At 37.3% G+C, this 18,605-nt stretch overlaps 1 protein-coding gene across 4 annotated transcripts in view; it reads left to right on the top strand.

Moving 5' to 3' along the window:
* The window catches only part of NAB1 (NGFI-A binding protein 1), a 45,349-nt gene that overhangs the window by 9,763 nt on the left and 16,981 nt on the right, over nucleotides 1–18,605 (top strand). For all 4 annotated transcript variants that reach the window (XM_012464141.3, XM_012464140.3, XM_064373231.1 and 1 more), the window contains exons 2-4: nucleotides 257–1,094; nucleotides 11,998–12,131; nucleotides 14,444–14,495. In XM_012464141.3, coding sequence (XP_012319564.1) covers nucleotides 276–1,094; nucleotides 11,998–12,131; nucleotides 14,444–14,495 — 1,005 coding nt within the window. In that variant the 5' untranslated portion in view covers nucleotides 257–275. The remainder of the gene's footprint in view (nucleotides 1–256; nucleotides 1,095–11,997; nucleotides 12,132–14,443; nucleotides 14,496–18,605) is intronic.

Raw genomic sequence — 18,605 nt, 5'->3', positions numbered from 1 at the left:
CTTGGTTTGAGCCTTGGTTGGAACCTCTAGATTCCTGCTTAACAGTTACTCTTTTTAGGTCAGTTTAGTTACTGACCTATAAGGTTGTTAGGAGTGCAGAATGAAATAAAGTAGGTAGAGGGAATGCTTCCTTCACAGACAGTCACTATGCAGATGCTGCTTGTTTTTGTTTTTAAAACCTGTAGTCTAACCTATTTGATGTAAGAGGTTTGAAACAAGTATGACGAATTTTTACTTTTTTTTTTTTTTTTGGCAGGTTGAACCCATCCACAGTAATGGCTACGGCCTTACCCAGGACGCTGGGCGAGTTGCAGCTGTATAGAATATTACAAAAAGCCAACCTACTTTCTTATTTTGATGCCTTTATCCAACAAGGTGGTGATGATGTCCAGCAGCTCTGTGAAGCAGGAGAAGAGGAGTTTTTGGAAATCATGGCACTCGTGGGCATGGCTAGCAAGCCCCTTCATGTTAGAAGGCTGCAGAAGGCTTTGAGAGACTGGGTCACAAACCCTGGGCTTTTCAATCAGCCGCTGACTTCCCTTCCTGTCAGTAGCATACCCATCTATAAATTACCGGAGGGATCGCCGACTTGGCTGGGAATATCCTGCAGTAGTTATGAAAGGAGTAGCAATGCCCGGGAACCTCATTTAAAAATCCCCAAATGTGCTGCCACCACCTGTGTGCAGAGCTTGGGACAGGGGAAGTCAGATGTGGTCGGGAGCCTAGCGCTGCAGAGTGTTGGTGATTCCAGACTCTGGCAAGGCCACCATGCTACTGAGAGCGAGCACAGCCTCTCGCCAGCAGACCTGGGCTCCCCTGCATCCCCAAAGGAGAGCAGCGAGGCGCTGGATGCTGCTGCTGCACTCTCTGTGGCTGAGTGTGTGGAGCGGATGGCCCCCACACTGCCGAAAAGTGACTTGAATGAAGTGAAAGAGCTGCTAAAAACCAACAAGAAGTTGGCCAAAATGATTGGTCACATCTTTGAGATGAACGATGATGATCCACACAAAGAGGAGGAAATTCGGAAGTACAGTGCAATATATGGCAGATTTGACTCAAAGAGGAAGGATGGGAAACATCTCACACTTCATGAGGTACAAAGCCCGCATTATTCTTTATGTGTGTGTAGCATGTTACTAGTCATTAGAGATAAGTTTGGTAATAGTTTGCAGCAAATGTGATACACTCCCTGAAAGCAGTATTAAAAACATGGAGGTGTTAGCAACATGTAACTCTTCTGTGAAGATAGACCATATTTATTGTGTTGGGGTGTATACATATGTGTGTGTGTGTATATATATATATAATTTTTTTTTTGAGACAGAGTCTCACACTGTCACCCAGGCTGTAGTGCAGTGGTGCAATCTCGGCTCACTACAATCTCTGCCTCCTGGGTTTAAGCAATTCTCTTGCCTCAGCCTCCTGAGTAGTTGGGACTACAGGCGTGCGCCACCACACCCGGCTAATTTTTTGTATTTTTAATAGAGATAGGGTTTCACCATGTTGGCCAGGATGGTCTCTATCTCCTGACCTCGTTATTCACCCGCCTCAGCCCCCCCAAAGTACTGGGATTACAGGCATGAGCCACCATGCGCAGCTGTGTTGGGGTATATTTTTATTGAACGTGAACATGTTTGAGCTTTGGAACTATGGTATGTGGTGACTTTTAGAAAAATGGCAGAATTTAAGCAGTGAAAGCATAATGTTTTTGTATTTGTAAGGCAGTTTCTTTTTTAATTCAGAAATAAAACTAGGTCTTAAATATAACTTTTCATTTAAAAAACATTTTTGTAGGAATTATAACTTTGAACATTGTTTTGGTTTGATGTTTGGCATTAAACATTTTTATTTTATCCTTATAGCACTCTAGACATAGTCTGCCTAAGTTTGCATGTGTATATGTGTGTGTGCATTTAGATATAAAATTTTGTATGTATAACATATTATACTTTATGTGTATTTATCAACTTTGACATTTATTTCTTGGCTTCTCATCTATCTGGTCAACACATCATCTTTAAAATTCAGCCTAGAATAAGCTTAAGTGTTTTCTGTTATCTTTTCCTTCAAGTAGAATGACCTTTCCTTTTCATTTTTATCCCTACATATACTTCTGTCACAATAACTTCAACTCCTTATTGTACTTATTTTTGTATACTGGTCTGTGCTTCACAGTATACTCTGGGTTTCTTCAAGGCAGAGATAATGTTTCATTCATCTTTATATCCCTAGAGTCTAATGTACTCAGTAAGTGCTTGGAAAATAAATGTGTTTTCAAGAGTTAAAAAGACTTTTTTTTTTTTTTTTTTTTGAGATGGGCGTCTCGCTCTATCACCCAGGCTGGAGTGCAGTGGGTGCAGACTCCACCTCCTGGGCTTAAGCAGTCCTCCCCACTCAGCCTCTCCAGTGGTTTGGACAACAGGTGTGTGCCACCACACCCAGTTAATTAATTTATTTTTTTAAGTTTTTTATAGAGATGGAAGTCTCTCCATGTTGCCCAGGCTGGTCTCAAACTCCTGGGCTCAAGTGATATGTCTGCCTTGGCCTCCCAAAGTGCTGGAATTACAGGTATGAGCCATTGTACCCAGCCAGATCTTTTTAAGTAAATGATTTTAAACATGAATGTTGGAGCTTGAGATCAGATAATTGGTTGGCAGAATGACTTAAGTCATGGCCAATCTGTAACTGATTCTATTTTGGGAGTATCCTTTGAACCAGTGGAGGGATACACTTAAAAGGCTATATGGCTGTCATTAGTAGAAAAACAAAAGGCAAAATGTGTTGGCAATTTTAGCTTCATACTTTAATCTAGTTTTCTTATAATTTTTAAAACAGCAGATGAAACACAAAGTTGAGTCAAAATACCTATATTTTTATCAAAGTAAAATTATTTCTAAAAGATTAATAAACCTAGTTTTAACCTGACTTTAAAAAAATCATATCCTACTTTAAAAAAAATCCAAAAAGAATTATTTTACACTTAGCTTTTGCTAAGGAGCTCTTTGCCTCTTTAGATAAGTAGGTACAGATGGTATTTAAGTAATGAGACTGTGGGTTTCCCAAAATAAGGAAATACTCAAAATGAATGCCAGTAGGCTGAAATGTGGGGGTGGGGGCTTTGGAAGTTGTGGCTTGTATTTTAGAAGCTTCACTTAGGCCTGCTTGTTACTTGTAATTCCAATATGTGAATCTGGCTTAATAATATAGTTTAGGATAAATGTTTGTGAATCAGGAAGCTTTCTTAAAACTAGTAACTATCTAAGATCTTGGAAGAAATTACAAAATCCTGAGGGAATTGAAAGAAAATACTATTAGGTATACCTTTTAGGTATTATGAGAATTTTGCAGTTTTTTTCTCCTGATTATTTAAAATCAGGGGTTTTTTTAGTTCTTCTAAGTTCCTGAGATTAAAGAATGTTGCTAGTTTCTATTCAGTTTCCACATAAGGAACATACAACTTATTCTTAATTCATTGTTGGCTTAATCTCACTGTTCTGAGTGTTTTCTTCATGTAAATTGTGTGGATACTGTTTTTTTAATATTTCAAGACATAGAGCTGTATGTAGGTCACTAGTGGATGAAGTTCAGGCTATCTATACCTGTTTTTTCAACTGTTCAAGTACATAAAATTCTTTTTCTTGTAAGAAGAAAATATTTGTTTATGTATTTATAATAACATTTGTTTCCGAGTGTAGACTGTGAAGAACTATGGAATGACTTATTGTTAAGCCCTTCTTTTTTGTGTGTGCTAAAGAATCGGTGATAGTCCTACAACCTGGCTAAGTATGGTCTGTTTTATAGGCATCAGATTGTGGAGAGAGTGAGGGCTGAGGCTTAGAACCACACACATTGCTGGTGTCAGGCACATGCTAAGGGACAAACCCAGAGCAATATCAGAAAAAAGCCAGCAGGCAGGCAGTGTTGCATCTATTATAAGGGGCATTAACAGACAGTAGATGGTAAACTAGGCAAGCAGTGTGCCCCCAATCTTAAATCAGTGAATGAATGAGAAGAGAGCAACTAAAATTTGGGAACACCAAGGCAGTAGAGTATTACAAGTAGAGTATTACAGGTTTCTACTTGTAATACTCATAAATGTAAATAGATAGACAATTTGGCATTACAGAGTATTTGTCAGCAGATAGCAGTTTCCATCCAAAGAGCTCTAGATATATAGGAAGGAGAAGTGGAGAATGTAGTCAACAGGTTGCTGTAGACTGAGCAGAAGAAATTCTGGAGAAATTGAGATGTTAAGCAGGTTACCAAGATAAGGACCCAGGCCTGTAAAATAAACAGTGATGCCACGCTTAGGTCAGTTTCCATTGTAGTGCTGAGAAATCAAGGCTGAGTGTTTCAGAGAAAGCCAGGAATTTTACCTTCAAGAGAGGAGGAATGCTGAATCTGGGAACTCACAAACCTGGACACATTATTAAGTTAGCTTGTTTTATTCTAAACTCCCAATCTCAGAATTGATAGATTTCAGCATCTAACACTTGAAAGAAAATGTTGAACTTTTCCTTCTGATAATTTTAAAAAATGAATTACGGTAGTCTATTTCTTGAGTCAGTTTTGGTAAGCTACATTTTTCTAAGAATATGTCCATTTCGTCTAAGTTTTCACACTTACTGGTGTAAAGTTATTTATAGTTTTGTTAAGACCTAATATTGACCTAAGTCCAGGCATGGTGGCTCATGCCTGTAATCCAAGCATTTTGGGAGTCTGAGGCAGGCGGATCATGAGGTCAAGAGATCAAGACCATCCTGGCCAACATGGTGAAACCTCGTCTCTTCTAAAAATACAAAAATTAGCTGGGTGTGGTGATGCACACCTGTAGTCCCAGCTACTCGGGAGGCTGAGGCAGGAGAATCATTTGAACCCAGGAGGCGGAAGTTGCAGTGAGCTGAGATTACACCACTGCACTTAAGCCTGGCAACGGAGCGAAACTTAGTCTCAAAAGAAAAACATATATATACACACACACACACACACACACACACACACACACACACCCCTAATACTGGTTGTACACTTAATCTCCTTTGCCCGGATCAACCTTGCCAAAGATTTGCCAGTTTTATTCTTTTTCAGAGATCTGCAAATGAGGGTCTGTGGGCCCAGTCTCACTTATCTCCTGTTTTTATAAATAAACTTTTATTGGCACACAGCTGGGCCTATTTGTTTATGTGCTGTTTGTGGCTGATTTTGAGCTACAGTGGTGAGTTGAGTAGTTGCGCCACAGGCTCTTTGGACCATAAAGCCTAAAATATTTACTCTCTGGCCTTTTACAGAAAAAGCTTGCCAACCCCTAATCTTTTTGAAGAAGCCACTTGGGCTTAGTTGATATTCTTGCTTGTGCTGTGTATATATTTGTCTCCTTTCTTGCAGTTATTTTATTGGTCTTTTCTAACTTTATTTAGGTGCTTAGTTCTTTAATTTTTAGTCATTCTTTTTCTAATATGAGCAATTAAAGTATAAGTTCTCACTAAGTATTGATTCATTGTTATTCCCAAAGTTTTGATATGAGGTTATTATTTTTCAACTTTAATTATGTTTATGATTTATTTTCTGACCATGAGTTATTTAAAAGTGTTTCTTCATTTCCAAATATGAGTGATTTTTTTCCCCTTAGTTATGTTTTCTAATGATTTCTGACTGAATTACATTGAGGGCAAGAGAATATGGTTTGTGTGATGCCAACCCTTTAAAATTTGTTGAGAGTTTAGTTGTGGTTCAGTTTGTGGTCAGTGCTTTTTTATGTTTGGAAATGATATCTTAAGCAGTTGTTGGTAGAGTGTTCTGTATATGTCTGTTCTAACAAGCTTATTAACTGTTATTCAAATCTTTTATATTCTTAACTATTTTGTCTACTTGCTCTATCAGTAAAAAGAGTTGTGTGCTAAAATTTTACTGTGATTGTAGTGTCATCTGTTTCTCTTTGTATTATGCAGTAATCTTATTAACCTTTAATAATGCATTTTAATTTAAAAAGCTATTTTTTAAATATTTGTATAAATACATGAGCTCTCTTTTTACTAGTAATTGCCTATTACATCTTTATATCTTTTTTTGAGACAGAGTTTCCTCTGTTACCCAAGCTGGAGTGCAGTGGTGAGATCACGACTCACTGTAGCCTCGACCTTCCAGGCTTAAGTGATTCTCCCACTCAGCCTCCTGGGTAGCTGAGACCACAGGCGTGTGATCCAAAGGAAGAAAGCTAATTTTTTTCTTTCTTTTCTTTTTTTGTAGGGACAGTGTTTTCATGTTGCTCAGGCTGGTCTCCAACTCCTGGGCTCAAGCAATTTATCTGCTTTGGCCTCCCAAAGTGTTGGGATTACAGGCATGAGCCACCGCACATGGCCTATTGCTTGTTATATCTTTATATCATCCTTTTATTTTCAGCCTTTCTGAATCCATGTTTATATATATCTTTTACATAAAATTGTATATAAAATTTATATAAGATTTTAAAGAACCCGGTCAGACATTCTTTGTTTTTTAACTGGGACATTTGGTCCATTTACATTTATTATAATTACTGTTATTTTGGATTTTTTCCATTATTTTATTTATATCTCCCCTCTAGCCCCGATACACTTTATTTCCACATTTATCATCTGGGATTAGTTTCCTTTTAGGATTTTCTTAATGATTTAGGATTTTCTTAATGAAGGCCTGGTGGCAAACTTCATCCTTCTCCACCTACTAGGAAATAACTTTATTTTGCTCTCATTTTTAATTGCTATTTATTTGAGTGTTAAATTCTGTAATGTTAGTGGTTTTCCCTTAGTAATTAAAGATACCGTTTTGTTGGCTTTTGGCTTTCGGCTTCCGTTGTTCTGTTTAGAAGTTTGTGCTTATTCTGTTATTTATTGTTTGCTTTTTAAATCTTGTTTGTTTCTGCCCAAGTTTCTTTCTCCTCTCCTGATTCTCACGTTTTCTTGGTTATTTTTACTATATTGCTTTTTAATCATATTTTCAAATCCCTTTATTTCTTCAAATGAAGTCTTTGAAGGTCTGATTTTGCTGTCTGTTTCTGTGAGTTTTCACTTTTGTTCTCTTGTTTCTTTGGATGTTTTATGATTTCTGTGAATTTATATTTCTTGGAACTTTAATTGTGAGAATGTTTAGAAGCTTGGGAAGAAAGTGAATTCTCTAGAGGTTATTTGCTTTTTCTTTTTACCGGGCATCTGGGGACATTGCAAATCTGAGCCCCTGTTAAAATAAATTCTCAGCCCACTTAGTGTGAATTACGGCTGATTTGGGGTCATGAAATCTCAAAAGAGTACCTTTTGTTCTCTCCCAGTCATTACCAGCGTTCAAGACAGATAATTTTCTTTGCATTCTCCTGGGGGTGCAGATGTATTTCTAATTCAGCCTCGTTTCCTTCCCATTCTCTCCAATCCCATGAGGCCATGAAGATTGAATCTCAAACTTATCAAGTATAGCAACTGTGCATAACTTAAACTCCCTTGAGGTACTGTATTTATTCATTTTGGCCTCAGTGTCCTTATTCTCATCCACTCATTGAGCATTTAGATGATCCCCTCCCCATTTTATTTAATATTTTTGGTTGTTTTTTCTGAGAGGGGCCAATAATGGTACCTAGCCCTGCCAGTGCTGGAGATGAAAGTCCTGAGCCTCCCTATCACACTGTGGTCACAGTGTTTTTATGCCAACAGTACCTAAAGTCACAATCACTTGATTGTTGGAGATTACAATTTTAACAACCCATAAAGAAATATTTGTTTAGGAATCAATAAACCACTCTTTTTGAGGATAAAGATAACTGTAATGAGTTTAATTTTTAAGTCCAGTTATAAGAGAGAGAAAATTTCAGGAGGCCTGGCGTAGTGGCTCACGCTTGTAATCCCAGAACTTTGGGTGGTCAAGGCGAGCAGATCACTTGAGGTCAGGAGTTCGAGACCAGCCTGGCCAACATGATGAAACCCTGTCTGTACTAAAAATACAAAAAAATTAGCCAGGCATGGTGGCACACACCTGTAGTCCCAGCAGCTTGGGAGGCTGAGACAAGAGACTCACGTGAACCCGGGAGGCAGAGGTCATGCCACCATATTCCAGCCTGGGTGACCGAGTGAGACTCATGTCTCAAAAAAAAAAAAGGAAGCCAACTTTAAGAAATCTTTCACATAAAGATATGAGTGGAATTTTGGTGTTTTGGGCAAAAAAGGAAAATGGAGGAAATAAGTAAACCAGTAAGGTTTACTTGTTACTTTATCCTTTTAACAAAATTAGAATATTGACATTCAGAAAAAACTAACAGTGCTACAGCAAGTGATGAACTGTTTGGGAATATTTTTATTTTTCTTTTGTAAGTATATCATAATAGTTATTGATTTGTTAATTATTAGCAACTGGGGGCATGAAATCTAGGTAACTCTGACAAAATACGTGTTTTTATGGGAGAGGCTTCATGAATCAGCTTTTTATTACAATAAGGGGGTGAGCTAGAGTTATTTCTCCAGCCTCAGTTTTCTCCCAGGTTCCTGAGGGACTGCAGAGTTTAGTCTACTTCCTTGGTTTGTGGGAGCCTAAATTCAGTGACAGTGAATGCATTATGTTTATTTTCCTTGGTTTCTGGCAAGGTGATGGAAGGAATATTAGAATATTGTTTTCAGTTTATGTTGAAAAGTTATTTTCTGTGGTTGTGCATACGCTAGTACCTCTGAAATGTTGTCAATTTAAGCATCTTACTGAAAATCAGAGGTTTTTATAGTAATTTAGATTTATCAGTATGAAAACAAAAATCGCTACATAAAAAGCTATTTGAGAATGCTCTTCAAGGTCATGTAGCTACTATCATTCCAAAACTGAAGTTGATTTATTTTGGAAATCATTATTTAAAGTATACATTTCACTTTTAACTCCAATGACATTCAAAGGCACTTAGGGGAGGAATTTATGTATTGATGACTCTTTAGAAGGAGGGGAGAAAGCTGAAAATAAATTCTTCCTTCAGTTATGCTTTCATATTCAGCTATGGATTTAAAATAGGAGACTTGGGTTTATTATTATAACCTTTTGTTGTCAGTAGCCAAATTAACTGTCTCAGAACAAATCAATATAAATCACAGTTGTAAATTTGGGGAGGAGGATATCAGATATCTGCATCATACCAGTGTACCATAACACATCCTGGATGGTTTAAATACTTAGATGGGAAAAGTAAAAGGATTAGACTAAATTATGGTACATTTATATATTGTTAGGGTGAGAAGAGTGTTTCTGTGCCTGGCACCCATGGCATAGAAACTGTGTGGCTAATGACAAACTTAAAAAAAAAATCCCATTATATGTGATGAAGAGTTAATACTGTTAATAAAGAATTACTGAAGTTCTAAGAAAATGAAACATTGTAATGAGTCAAAAACATAAGAAAAAACTTCAGTTTCATAGTCAAAGAGATGCAAATTATAACCAAATACTTTTAGAAATAGAAAACAAGTAAAGTTTTAAAAAGGTAATAACGAGTGTTGGTCAAGATGATAGGAAATGGACTCCTCATATAATCATTGACAGCGTTATGATTTGGTGGAATGTATAAATTTGTTAAAATTTAGTATACCCTGTGACGTGACAGATCTATTTGTAGAAATTTATTCCAAAGAAATAACTGGATTTGTGTGTAAAGATGCACGTTTAAGAATCTCTTATGCAGCTTTTTTTAAACAGTACATGGAAAACTGGAGATATGTTCAGAGTGAAGGTGGTTTAAATAATATATTGCTCTTTTCTACAATGGAATATTGTATGTGTAGGTAGTAAAAGTGATATTATAAAGGATTTTTCAGTTTATTCATCAGTCAACAGATACATATTGAACTTCCAACCCATGCCAGATGCCTAATGTAAACAAGTCTCTGCCTTAATACATTGGTGGAAATAAAAAACACAGCGTACATAACTGGAAAAAGTAGATTACAAATCTATATGTATGTATGTACTTACATTTTATACGTACACTGAAATATTGGAGTAATGTATATTAGAATATTGTCATTCTGGATGGAATGATTGTGTTCTATTTATTTTTGTTTTTAAAAATTTTAAGGAAGAAAAATTATTCTAAATAAAGATGAGATGCCTGGGAGGGAGAAAGGGTGGCTACAGTAGTCCCCTCCTATCTGTGAGGGACACATTCCAAGATCCCCAGTTGGATGCCTGAAACTGCAAATGGTACCAAACCTTATATACACTGTTTGTCCATATACATGCATACCTATAATAAAGTTTAACTTCTAAATTAGACACAGCAAGAGATTAGCAACAGTAGCTATTAATAATAATAAAGTAGGACAATTAGAACAATATGCCAGCATTATCGCTCTTGCACTTTGGGGCCATTGTTGAGTCAAACAAGGGTAACTGGAACATGAGCACTGTGATACCAGAAGACTCCATCTGATGGCTTAGATGGCCACCAGGTGACTGACGGGCAGGAATGTAGACAGTATAGGTACATTGGACCAAGGAATGATTTCATCACTCGGACGGGACAGAGTGAGATGGCACATAGTTTAGAACTTATGAATTGTTTATTTTTAGAATTTTTCATTTAATATTTTTGGGCCACGGTTGACCACAGTTAACTGAAACCTCAGAAAGCAAAACTGTGGGTAAGAAGATACTGCTGTACCTGATTTCTTAAGAAAAGAAAACAAGAACTAACACAACAACCTTGTGCCAGGTGTGTCTCCTCATCTGCTTCTTGTTAGAGCCTTTTGGGATAGTGATATTATGCCATTTTGCCTCTCAGAATATTAAATACCATGTCTCTCAAAAGTTTTGCATGTCCAGAGTCACAGCTGTTAAATGATGGAGCAGGAGATATCTCAGGTCCGTCTGCCATCATGTCCCATTTTCTTTTTGCTAATCATCATGCCTTGGTTAAGTAAATCTTTTGCATATTAAAAAAGCCTGATATAACTCTTGACAATTTCCTATATCTATTTATATTGACAAAATTATGTGAAAATGTTTCTAGTTAAACAATCACAGGTTTTGAGTTTAGGGTAACAAAATTTTAGTACAAAGTGTTTGGTCAACTAGCAACTCTATATTGGTAGTATTTAGTAATTATTGAATTATGAAAGGGCAGTAGAATTAGATGGATCATAGAGATTAGTCCAAGACCTTGATATTCCAATACAGCCCTAGTATGTGATAACTCTTCTATTTTTTTATCTTTTTTTTTTTTTTAGATGGAGTCTCGCTCTGTCACCCAGGCTGGAGTGCAGTGGCGTGATCTTGGCTTACTGCAACCTCCACCTCCCAGGTTCAAGCAGTTCTCTGCCTCAGCCTCCTGAGTAGCTGGGATTATAGGCACCTGCCTCCACACCCAGCTAACTTTTGTATTTTTAGTAGAGATGGGGTTTCACCATCTTGGCCAGGCTAGTCTTGAACTCCTCACCTCATGATCCACCCGCCTCTGCCTCCCAAAGTGCTGAGATTACAGGCATGACCCACCATGCCCAGCCACTCTTATTTTTTACTAAACGATTTGATAAGTGTTTAAAATCATTTGGTCTTGATTCCTTTTTAAGAATTTTTCTGTCAGCGCACATTTTAAAAAATCTGTCAGACCATGTACATTCATTTTTGGTTAGATATAGTATCAGCAAATCCTGTATTCTAATATTTTGGGTGTTTTTATAAGCAAGATGCAGAATATGTTTTACTCTTTATTTTCCTTGTTGTCTATAAACTCTCCTACCTAACCAAAAATAAGCAAGCATATGAATAAATGAAATCAAGATGACTATTATGATTCATTTGGGCTCTGTGAGATGGGAGATGAGTTGATTTTCTTCAGAAATTTGGCATTAGGAATAATTAGGAATAAATACCATTCTGATTTTTATGAATTATGATGATTTCATTATATAATGCTGTGACATTCTTATATATGAAATAAAACCTTTTGCATTTTGATGAAATCAAAATGTTCATAATTTTTAAAACTCTGTTTTGAATATCCAGCTCACTGTTAATGAAGCAGCTGCTCAACTCTGTGTGAAGGATAATGCCCTGCTGACAAGAAGAGATGAGCTCTTTGCCTTGGCTAGGCAGATTTCTCGAGAAGTCACCTATAAATATACATACAGAACCACCAAGTAAGTGTTTAACCAATTGGCAGTATTTTCGCATTCCTTGATAGAAGCAGAGTTTGAAACATCATCTGTTGATAGAATATAAGCTATAAGCATTTCTGAAAAAGCAGTATGATTATTGTTCTATGAAACTAAATGATGCAGTGACTTTTGAAAACATTGCTCAGGTGATTTTTGTTGTTTAATTCTCCTCTTTCTTTTTTGAAAGGCATCATTCTCTAATTACTATAGCATTGGTCTGGTAGTGGTTTTAGATACTCTTCTCTCACACACACTCTTTGGTTTTGAGTGTGATGAGGGGATTTAGTCAGACAACATTTATAGATGTATTTGTACACCCCCTAACTACATGAACTTCTTGAACTCTGAGGAAACAGAGTGGTTCTTTTTGCAAAGTTGCAATCTGATGAGATTAGCTGAATATGTAAAACGTCTCTCTTGACTAGTATCTACGGGAAAACTGAAAGACAATTCTATTACTAGCAAATGGGTTATGGAACAAGAGTTTGAAATAATAAATATGATGTTAAAAAGCAATGGTGATTTCAAAATTTAATGTAAACACAGCATATTCTTCTTCACCTTATCCTTACTTGAGCTGTAAGCATTGTCTACAGAATAGGACCATTTGATTTTGTTCACTTGATTCCACATGGATCCTGATTTCCAGCCCACATTGTATTGTGCCTACCACTGCTTCTCTGAGTGGATGCAGGTGACCACTGCATTAAAGTAACTAAGTTTTTGTTGGTAATTTCACATTCTGAGCACCCTCTCCAGCCCTAATAAATCACATTCTTTGGGGATGGAACCCTGGAATACAAACTTTCACCATCCCAGAGCATTCTTGTGCATCCTCAAGTTTGAAAACCAGCAATAGGCATTTGCCCTCATTACCGTTATTTTTCCTAACTCACAACAGTTTCATTTTCTGCCCTATGTCAGTACCTACATACTTACAGCTGACAAGTAAAATCATGTAGACTAAATGAATAGGGTAAGAATATACAGCAACATTCTCTGGGATTATTTATAAGGTTTTTTTTTTGGAGTTAGATAATCAAGAGCTGATTCACTGGTTTTTTATTTTCTTTGTTGTATTATACACCATTTTCTTTCTGAGTACTTTATTTAAATAATTTCATTTAATCAAAGTGATGCATGTCCACGATTTAAGAAGTCATGCAATACGTAAGGCTCATAATGAAATTTGATGGTTCCTATGCTCTGCCTTCCCACTTCTCAGTTCCACGTTCCAGAGTCAACTGCCTTAAACGATTTTTAGCTGTTTCTTCTAGTCTTTACCTTCACCTTTCCTTTTAAAGTTAAATGTACTTTAAAATATGTTAACATTTATAACTTAGAAGCCACCTCAGACTCCTAAGGCGCCCTCATTATTTTTTATGGCTGTATGGTATTGAATTGTGTAGATGTGCCGTAATTCATTTAGTTCCATTCCCTACTGATGGCTACTGGGGTTGTTTCTAGTCTTTTCTTATTATAAATAATACTGCAATAAATAACATCATACATATTTTGTTGATTCTGAGATGCACATTTTCACATTTTAACATCTTTTATATTGAAGTATAACTTGTAGTTGATGGCTTATCATAGTTTAATTAATTTCATAGCGGTACATGAAACAATTATGTATTAGCAGAGCACCATTTTAAATATGTGTAGGTACCTCTGGGATCGGTTTTGCCAGCAGAAAAATTGCTGGGTCGGGGTAGATAATCTGTAATTTCTGTGGATAGACAAAATTCATTTTAATCTCATGTAACCAAAAATGTCCATCTTAAATGGTCATTTTAGTCATTTTATCCTAAATTATTCCTATTGAACCATAAAGGAATATCCTCCTTCTTGCTTTTTTTTTTCTTTATGTGATGATTATTAAATATTTATTGAGTGCTAGGCTGGGCACAGTGGCTCACGCCTGTAATCCCAGCACTTTGAGAGGCTGAGATGGGAGGATCCCTTGAGCCTAGGAGTTTGTGACTAGCCTGGGTAACATAGCAAGACCCTGTCTTAAAAAAAAAAAAAAATATTGAGTACTTTTTCTGTGGGGAGTTCTTAGGTAGTGGGCTTTTAAAATTTATAATTGTATCTATATGTTCCCCTAATGTTAACTTGGAAATGAGGAAAGATCTTTTCTTCATTATTTTAATGTTCATTGTGAGTATGTCATTTCTGGTGTTGGAGTTTCAGGGTATACATTTTGGCAGAAGGTTGTAGGCTGAGATGCCTTTGGAATAAAATCAGTTATTTTCTCAAGTTTTTTGTTTTTTTTCCTCTCCCGCTTCCCTTAGGTCAAAATGTGGAGAAAGAGATGAATTATCCCCGAAGAGAATTAAAGTGGAGGTATGGCCATATGTTACATTTTCTTATTCAGATAATGTTTGCTTTTGTTTAAAGATCAAGCAAAATCTTAACTAGTTCAGACAAAGAAAAAAAGATGGTCCCATAAACTAGTGAAAATTGACTTTGAATAAGTCTTTTAAAAATACAGAATTTTGTTACTTTCTAATATAATATTTACGGTAATTTGAATTAGCAGACCAAGGAAAAATTTTAAAGACTTTTTTCTTGTAGAGACATGGTCTCTCTATGTTGGCCAGACTGGTCTTGGACTCGAACTCTTGTGCTCAAGTGGTCCTCCCTCCTTGGCTTCCCAAAGTTCTGGGATTACAAGTGTGAACCACCATGCTTTGTCCAAGGAAATTCTTAGAAAACTATGGTGACTAGTCCAGTCAGTTTATCAGACACCAAAATTGGTGTTTCTTATAGATTTAAGACTTTACTGGTTAAACCATTCTTTTTAGTCATCAAATACATTCAGAAGAGCTAACTTTGTGTTTCTTTATATTAACTAAGGGAAATGATAATTTAGTAGCTATAAATACAGAGACTTTACTGTAACTAAAGCCTCTTTTAGAGGGTCACTGTTGAGGCTGCTCTTTTTATTTAAATTTGCAAGTGGTAAGTGGTAGTTAAGAAAAACATACTTTTCTTAGGGCTCTCAGAACTATAGAATGGTTTCAGAACTATTGTTTCTTACGAATACTTTTTAAAAAGTCTAGTTTGTAGCAGAGTGGAAATCTGGTCAGGCAGCTCCATCCTTTCTTTCTTTTTCTTTTAGGCAGGGGATGGAGGTCGATGTTCTCTTAGCCATCCTATTATTTAATTTCAAATTAAAGCAAATAAGCTATCCTTGACCACCCTAAATTAATACATCTTCAAATTATATTTATAGAGTATCTATTTGTATGGCAGTAATCCTTTGTTCATACCAAGGCCAGAGTTATCTTATAAAAACATAAATCCCTTTCTTTCTTAAATCTTTTCAGTGGCTTTCCACTGTACCTGGAATAAAATCTAAGCTTTTTTTTAAAGCATCTTTAAGACTTCACATGATTTGATTGCAGCTTGCATCTCCTGCCTTGTCTGCTGCCACCTCTCCATTCTTACTGTGTTCCAGCCACACCGGCTGACTTTCTGTTCCTGGAACATGCCAAACTCATTTATGCCTCAGCACTCACTGTTTTCCCTCTACCTAGAGTTATATTTCTTTAGATGGCTTCAAGTCACAGCCGAGTTTCCCCTGACTTCCCTGCCTCCCTTTCTATAGGGGCACCCTCGCCCCAGAATCACACTCAGGTTATTCTCCTAGTTTGTTTTGTTTTCATAGCATTTGCCAATATTTGAAACTATTAGATATTTGTTTTAAATCTATTATCAGTCTGCCCCATTAGATGAGAACAGGTCTTTTATCTGTGTATCTGCTGCTGTATAATTAGAGTTTATAACTGCCTTGCACCTAATAGGCACTTAATAAAATCTATAGGATGAAATAATGAGTGGCTTCAGGTAAGCATCTTTGCCTTACAAACACTTTATTCTAAAGCAGTGCTTCTCAAGGAAGAGAAGTGCTTTGTCAAAAACAAAAAGCCACGTTAAAAAAAAAATTGTGGACTGGGTGTGGTGGCTCATGTCTCTATAATCCCAACACTTTAGGAGGCCAAGACAACAGGATTGCTTGAGCTCAGGAGGTTGAGACCAGGGAACCTGGGGAGACTCTGTCTCTACGAAAAATAAAAAGTGCTTATATTTGTAACATACCTCACTGTTAGCTCTGGAATAATGTTTAACATGGTTGACTCAGAAAATCTGTGGGAATTATCTAAAAGGCTACATTGAAAGATGGTCTAACTAGTGAGATGTTTTATCTGTTGCTTGCCCAGATAACAGGTAACAGAGGGTCCTTGTGGATTTGGCTGTTAGTCACTCACTGCCACTGAAAAGAAAGGCAGGTGAACATAGAAACTGCTAAGAAGGCATGTGCCACTGGAGGGTTGGAGGGAAAGAAAGCACAGAACCTACACAGGGCTGGGAAAAGTAGTCAACTGCTAGGCTAGAAATACATCCATATCTGTTTTTCACCGTTGGCCCTAAGTGTGATCATGATTCAAGCTGCTTACATTTAAGCCAAACTTGTCTATCTTGAGAGGTCACTGTTGCATATTGAAATTTGTGATCATGAATCTAATGGTCTGTTTGCACTGCAGTTGTTTTTTTTTTTTTTTGAGACGGAGTTTCACTCTTGTTACCCAGGCTGGAGTGCAATGGTGCGATCTCGGTTCACCGTAAACTCCACCCCCTGGGTTCAGGCAATTCTCCCGCCTCAACCTCCTGAATAGCTGGGATTACAGGCACACGCCACCATGCCCAGCTAATTTTTTGTATTTTTAGTAGAAACGGGGTTTCACCATGTTGACCAGGATGGTCTCGATCTCTTGACCTCGTGATCCACCCGCCTCGGCCTCCCAAAGTGCTGGGATTATAGGCGTGAGCCACCACTCCTGGTCTGCAGTTGTTTCTTGATGGGCTTTATTGGTAATTATTTCTGACCCTCTCAGAGGCCTTGTATTTCATTACCGTGCTTTCAGTTTCTTATTAGAAGCCCAGATGTTGGGCTGTAACATTAGATGTGACTCTTCTGTTCCTTTAAATATATTCCACTAGAGATACTTGAATTATAGGTCTATATGGTTAGTTTATTGGTTTACTGGAGTTCACAAAGCCACTTAAACAGCTCTGGATTCAGAATTAAGATAATTAGTGTTTCTTTTTCCTGTGAATAACTGTTCTAACCCTTCCTAAATAAGACAAGTGACAAGCGGCCCCAAGCTGCTTTAAATACTTTTATAGACACTAGACTCATGATTTGTTTCTCAGAAATAAATAGTAACTATAGCTTTGAATTTAGCACAATGGCTCACTTTTTTGTTGTTGGTTTGTTTGTTTTTAATTTTGTTTCTCTCTAGTGTTTTGTTTTTATACTTTAACGTCTGAGGTACATATGCAGAACATGCAGGTTTGTTTCATAGGTATACATGTGCCATGGTGGTTTGCTGCACCCATCAACCCATCATCTACATTAGGTATTTCTCCTAATGCTATCCCTCTCCGAGCCCCCCACCCCCTGACAGGCCCTGGTGTGTGATGTTCCCCTCCCTGTGTCCATGTGTTCTCATTGTTCCGCTCCCGCTTATGAGTGAGAACATGCAGTGTTTGGTTTTCTGTTCTTGTGTTAGTTTTCTGAAAGTGATGGTTTCCAGCTTCATCCATGCTCCTGCAAAGGACATGAACTCATGCTTTTTTATGGCTGCATAGTATTTCATGATGTATATGTGCCACATTTTCTTTATCCAGTCTATCATTGATGGGCATTTGGGTTGATTCCAAGTCTTTGCTATTGTGAACAGTACTGCAATAAACATATATGTGTATGTATCTTTAGAGTAGAATGATTTATAATCCTTTGGGTGTATACCCAGTAATGGGATTGCTGGGTCAAATTGTATTTTGTGTTCTAGATCCTTGAGGAATCACCACACTGACTTCCACAATGATTGAACTAATTTACACTCCCACCAACAGTGTAAAAGTGTTCTTATTTCTCCACATCCTCTACAGCATCTGTTGTTTCCTGATTTTTTTTTTTTTTTTTTTTGTCATACACATTTATTTTAACATGCATGGGGGAAAAATCACAGAAGAGTGATGGCCCAATAACCCAATGGGGTACAGGTGCTTATATACTATACTTCATAGGGGAAGAGGAGATGGGGAATGTAGACAATTTTTTTTTAACTTTGGCTCTGGGGTACTTGTGCACATCCTGCATCCTGCAGGATTGTTGCATAGGTACATACATGCCATGGTGGTTTGTGTCTCCATCCTCTCCCTAGCCCCCGTCGCCTACATCAGGCATTTTTCCCGGTGTTATCCCTCTCCAACCTCCCTGCCCCTCCCCACCGCTGTCCCTCACCGCCCCTCCCTTCTACCCTACCACCTACCCCAGTGAGTGTTCTTCCCTTCCCTGTACCCAAGTGCATCGATTGTCATCCACCTATAAGTGAAAACATGCTGTATTTGGTTTTCTGTTCTTATGTCAGTTTGCTGAGAATG

This window comes from Aotus nancymaae, unplaced genomic scaffold, assembly GCF_030222135.1.
Source record: "Aotus nancymaae isolate 86718 unplaced genomic scaffold, 86718_ANA_hifiasm-v0.15.2.pri h1tg000008l, whole genome shotgun sequence".
Lineage (NCBI taxonomy): Eukaryota > Metazoa > Chordata > Mammalia > Primates > Aotidae > Aotus > Aotus nancymaae.
The sequence above is the reverse complement of the archived record's forward strand: the minus strand, read 5'-3'. Positions and strand labels throughout refer to the sequence as shown.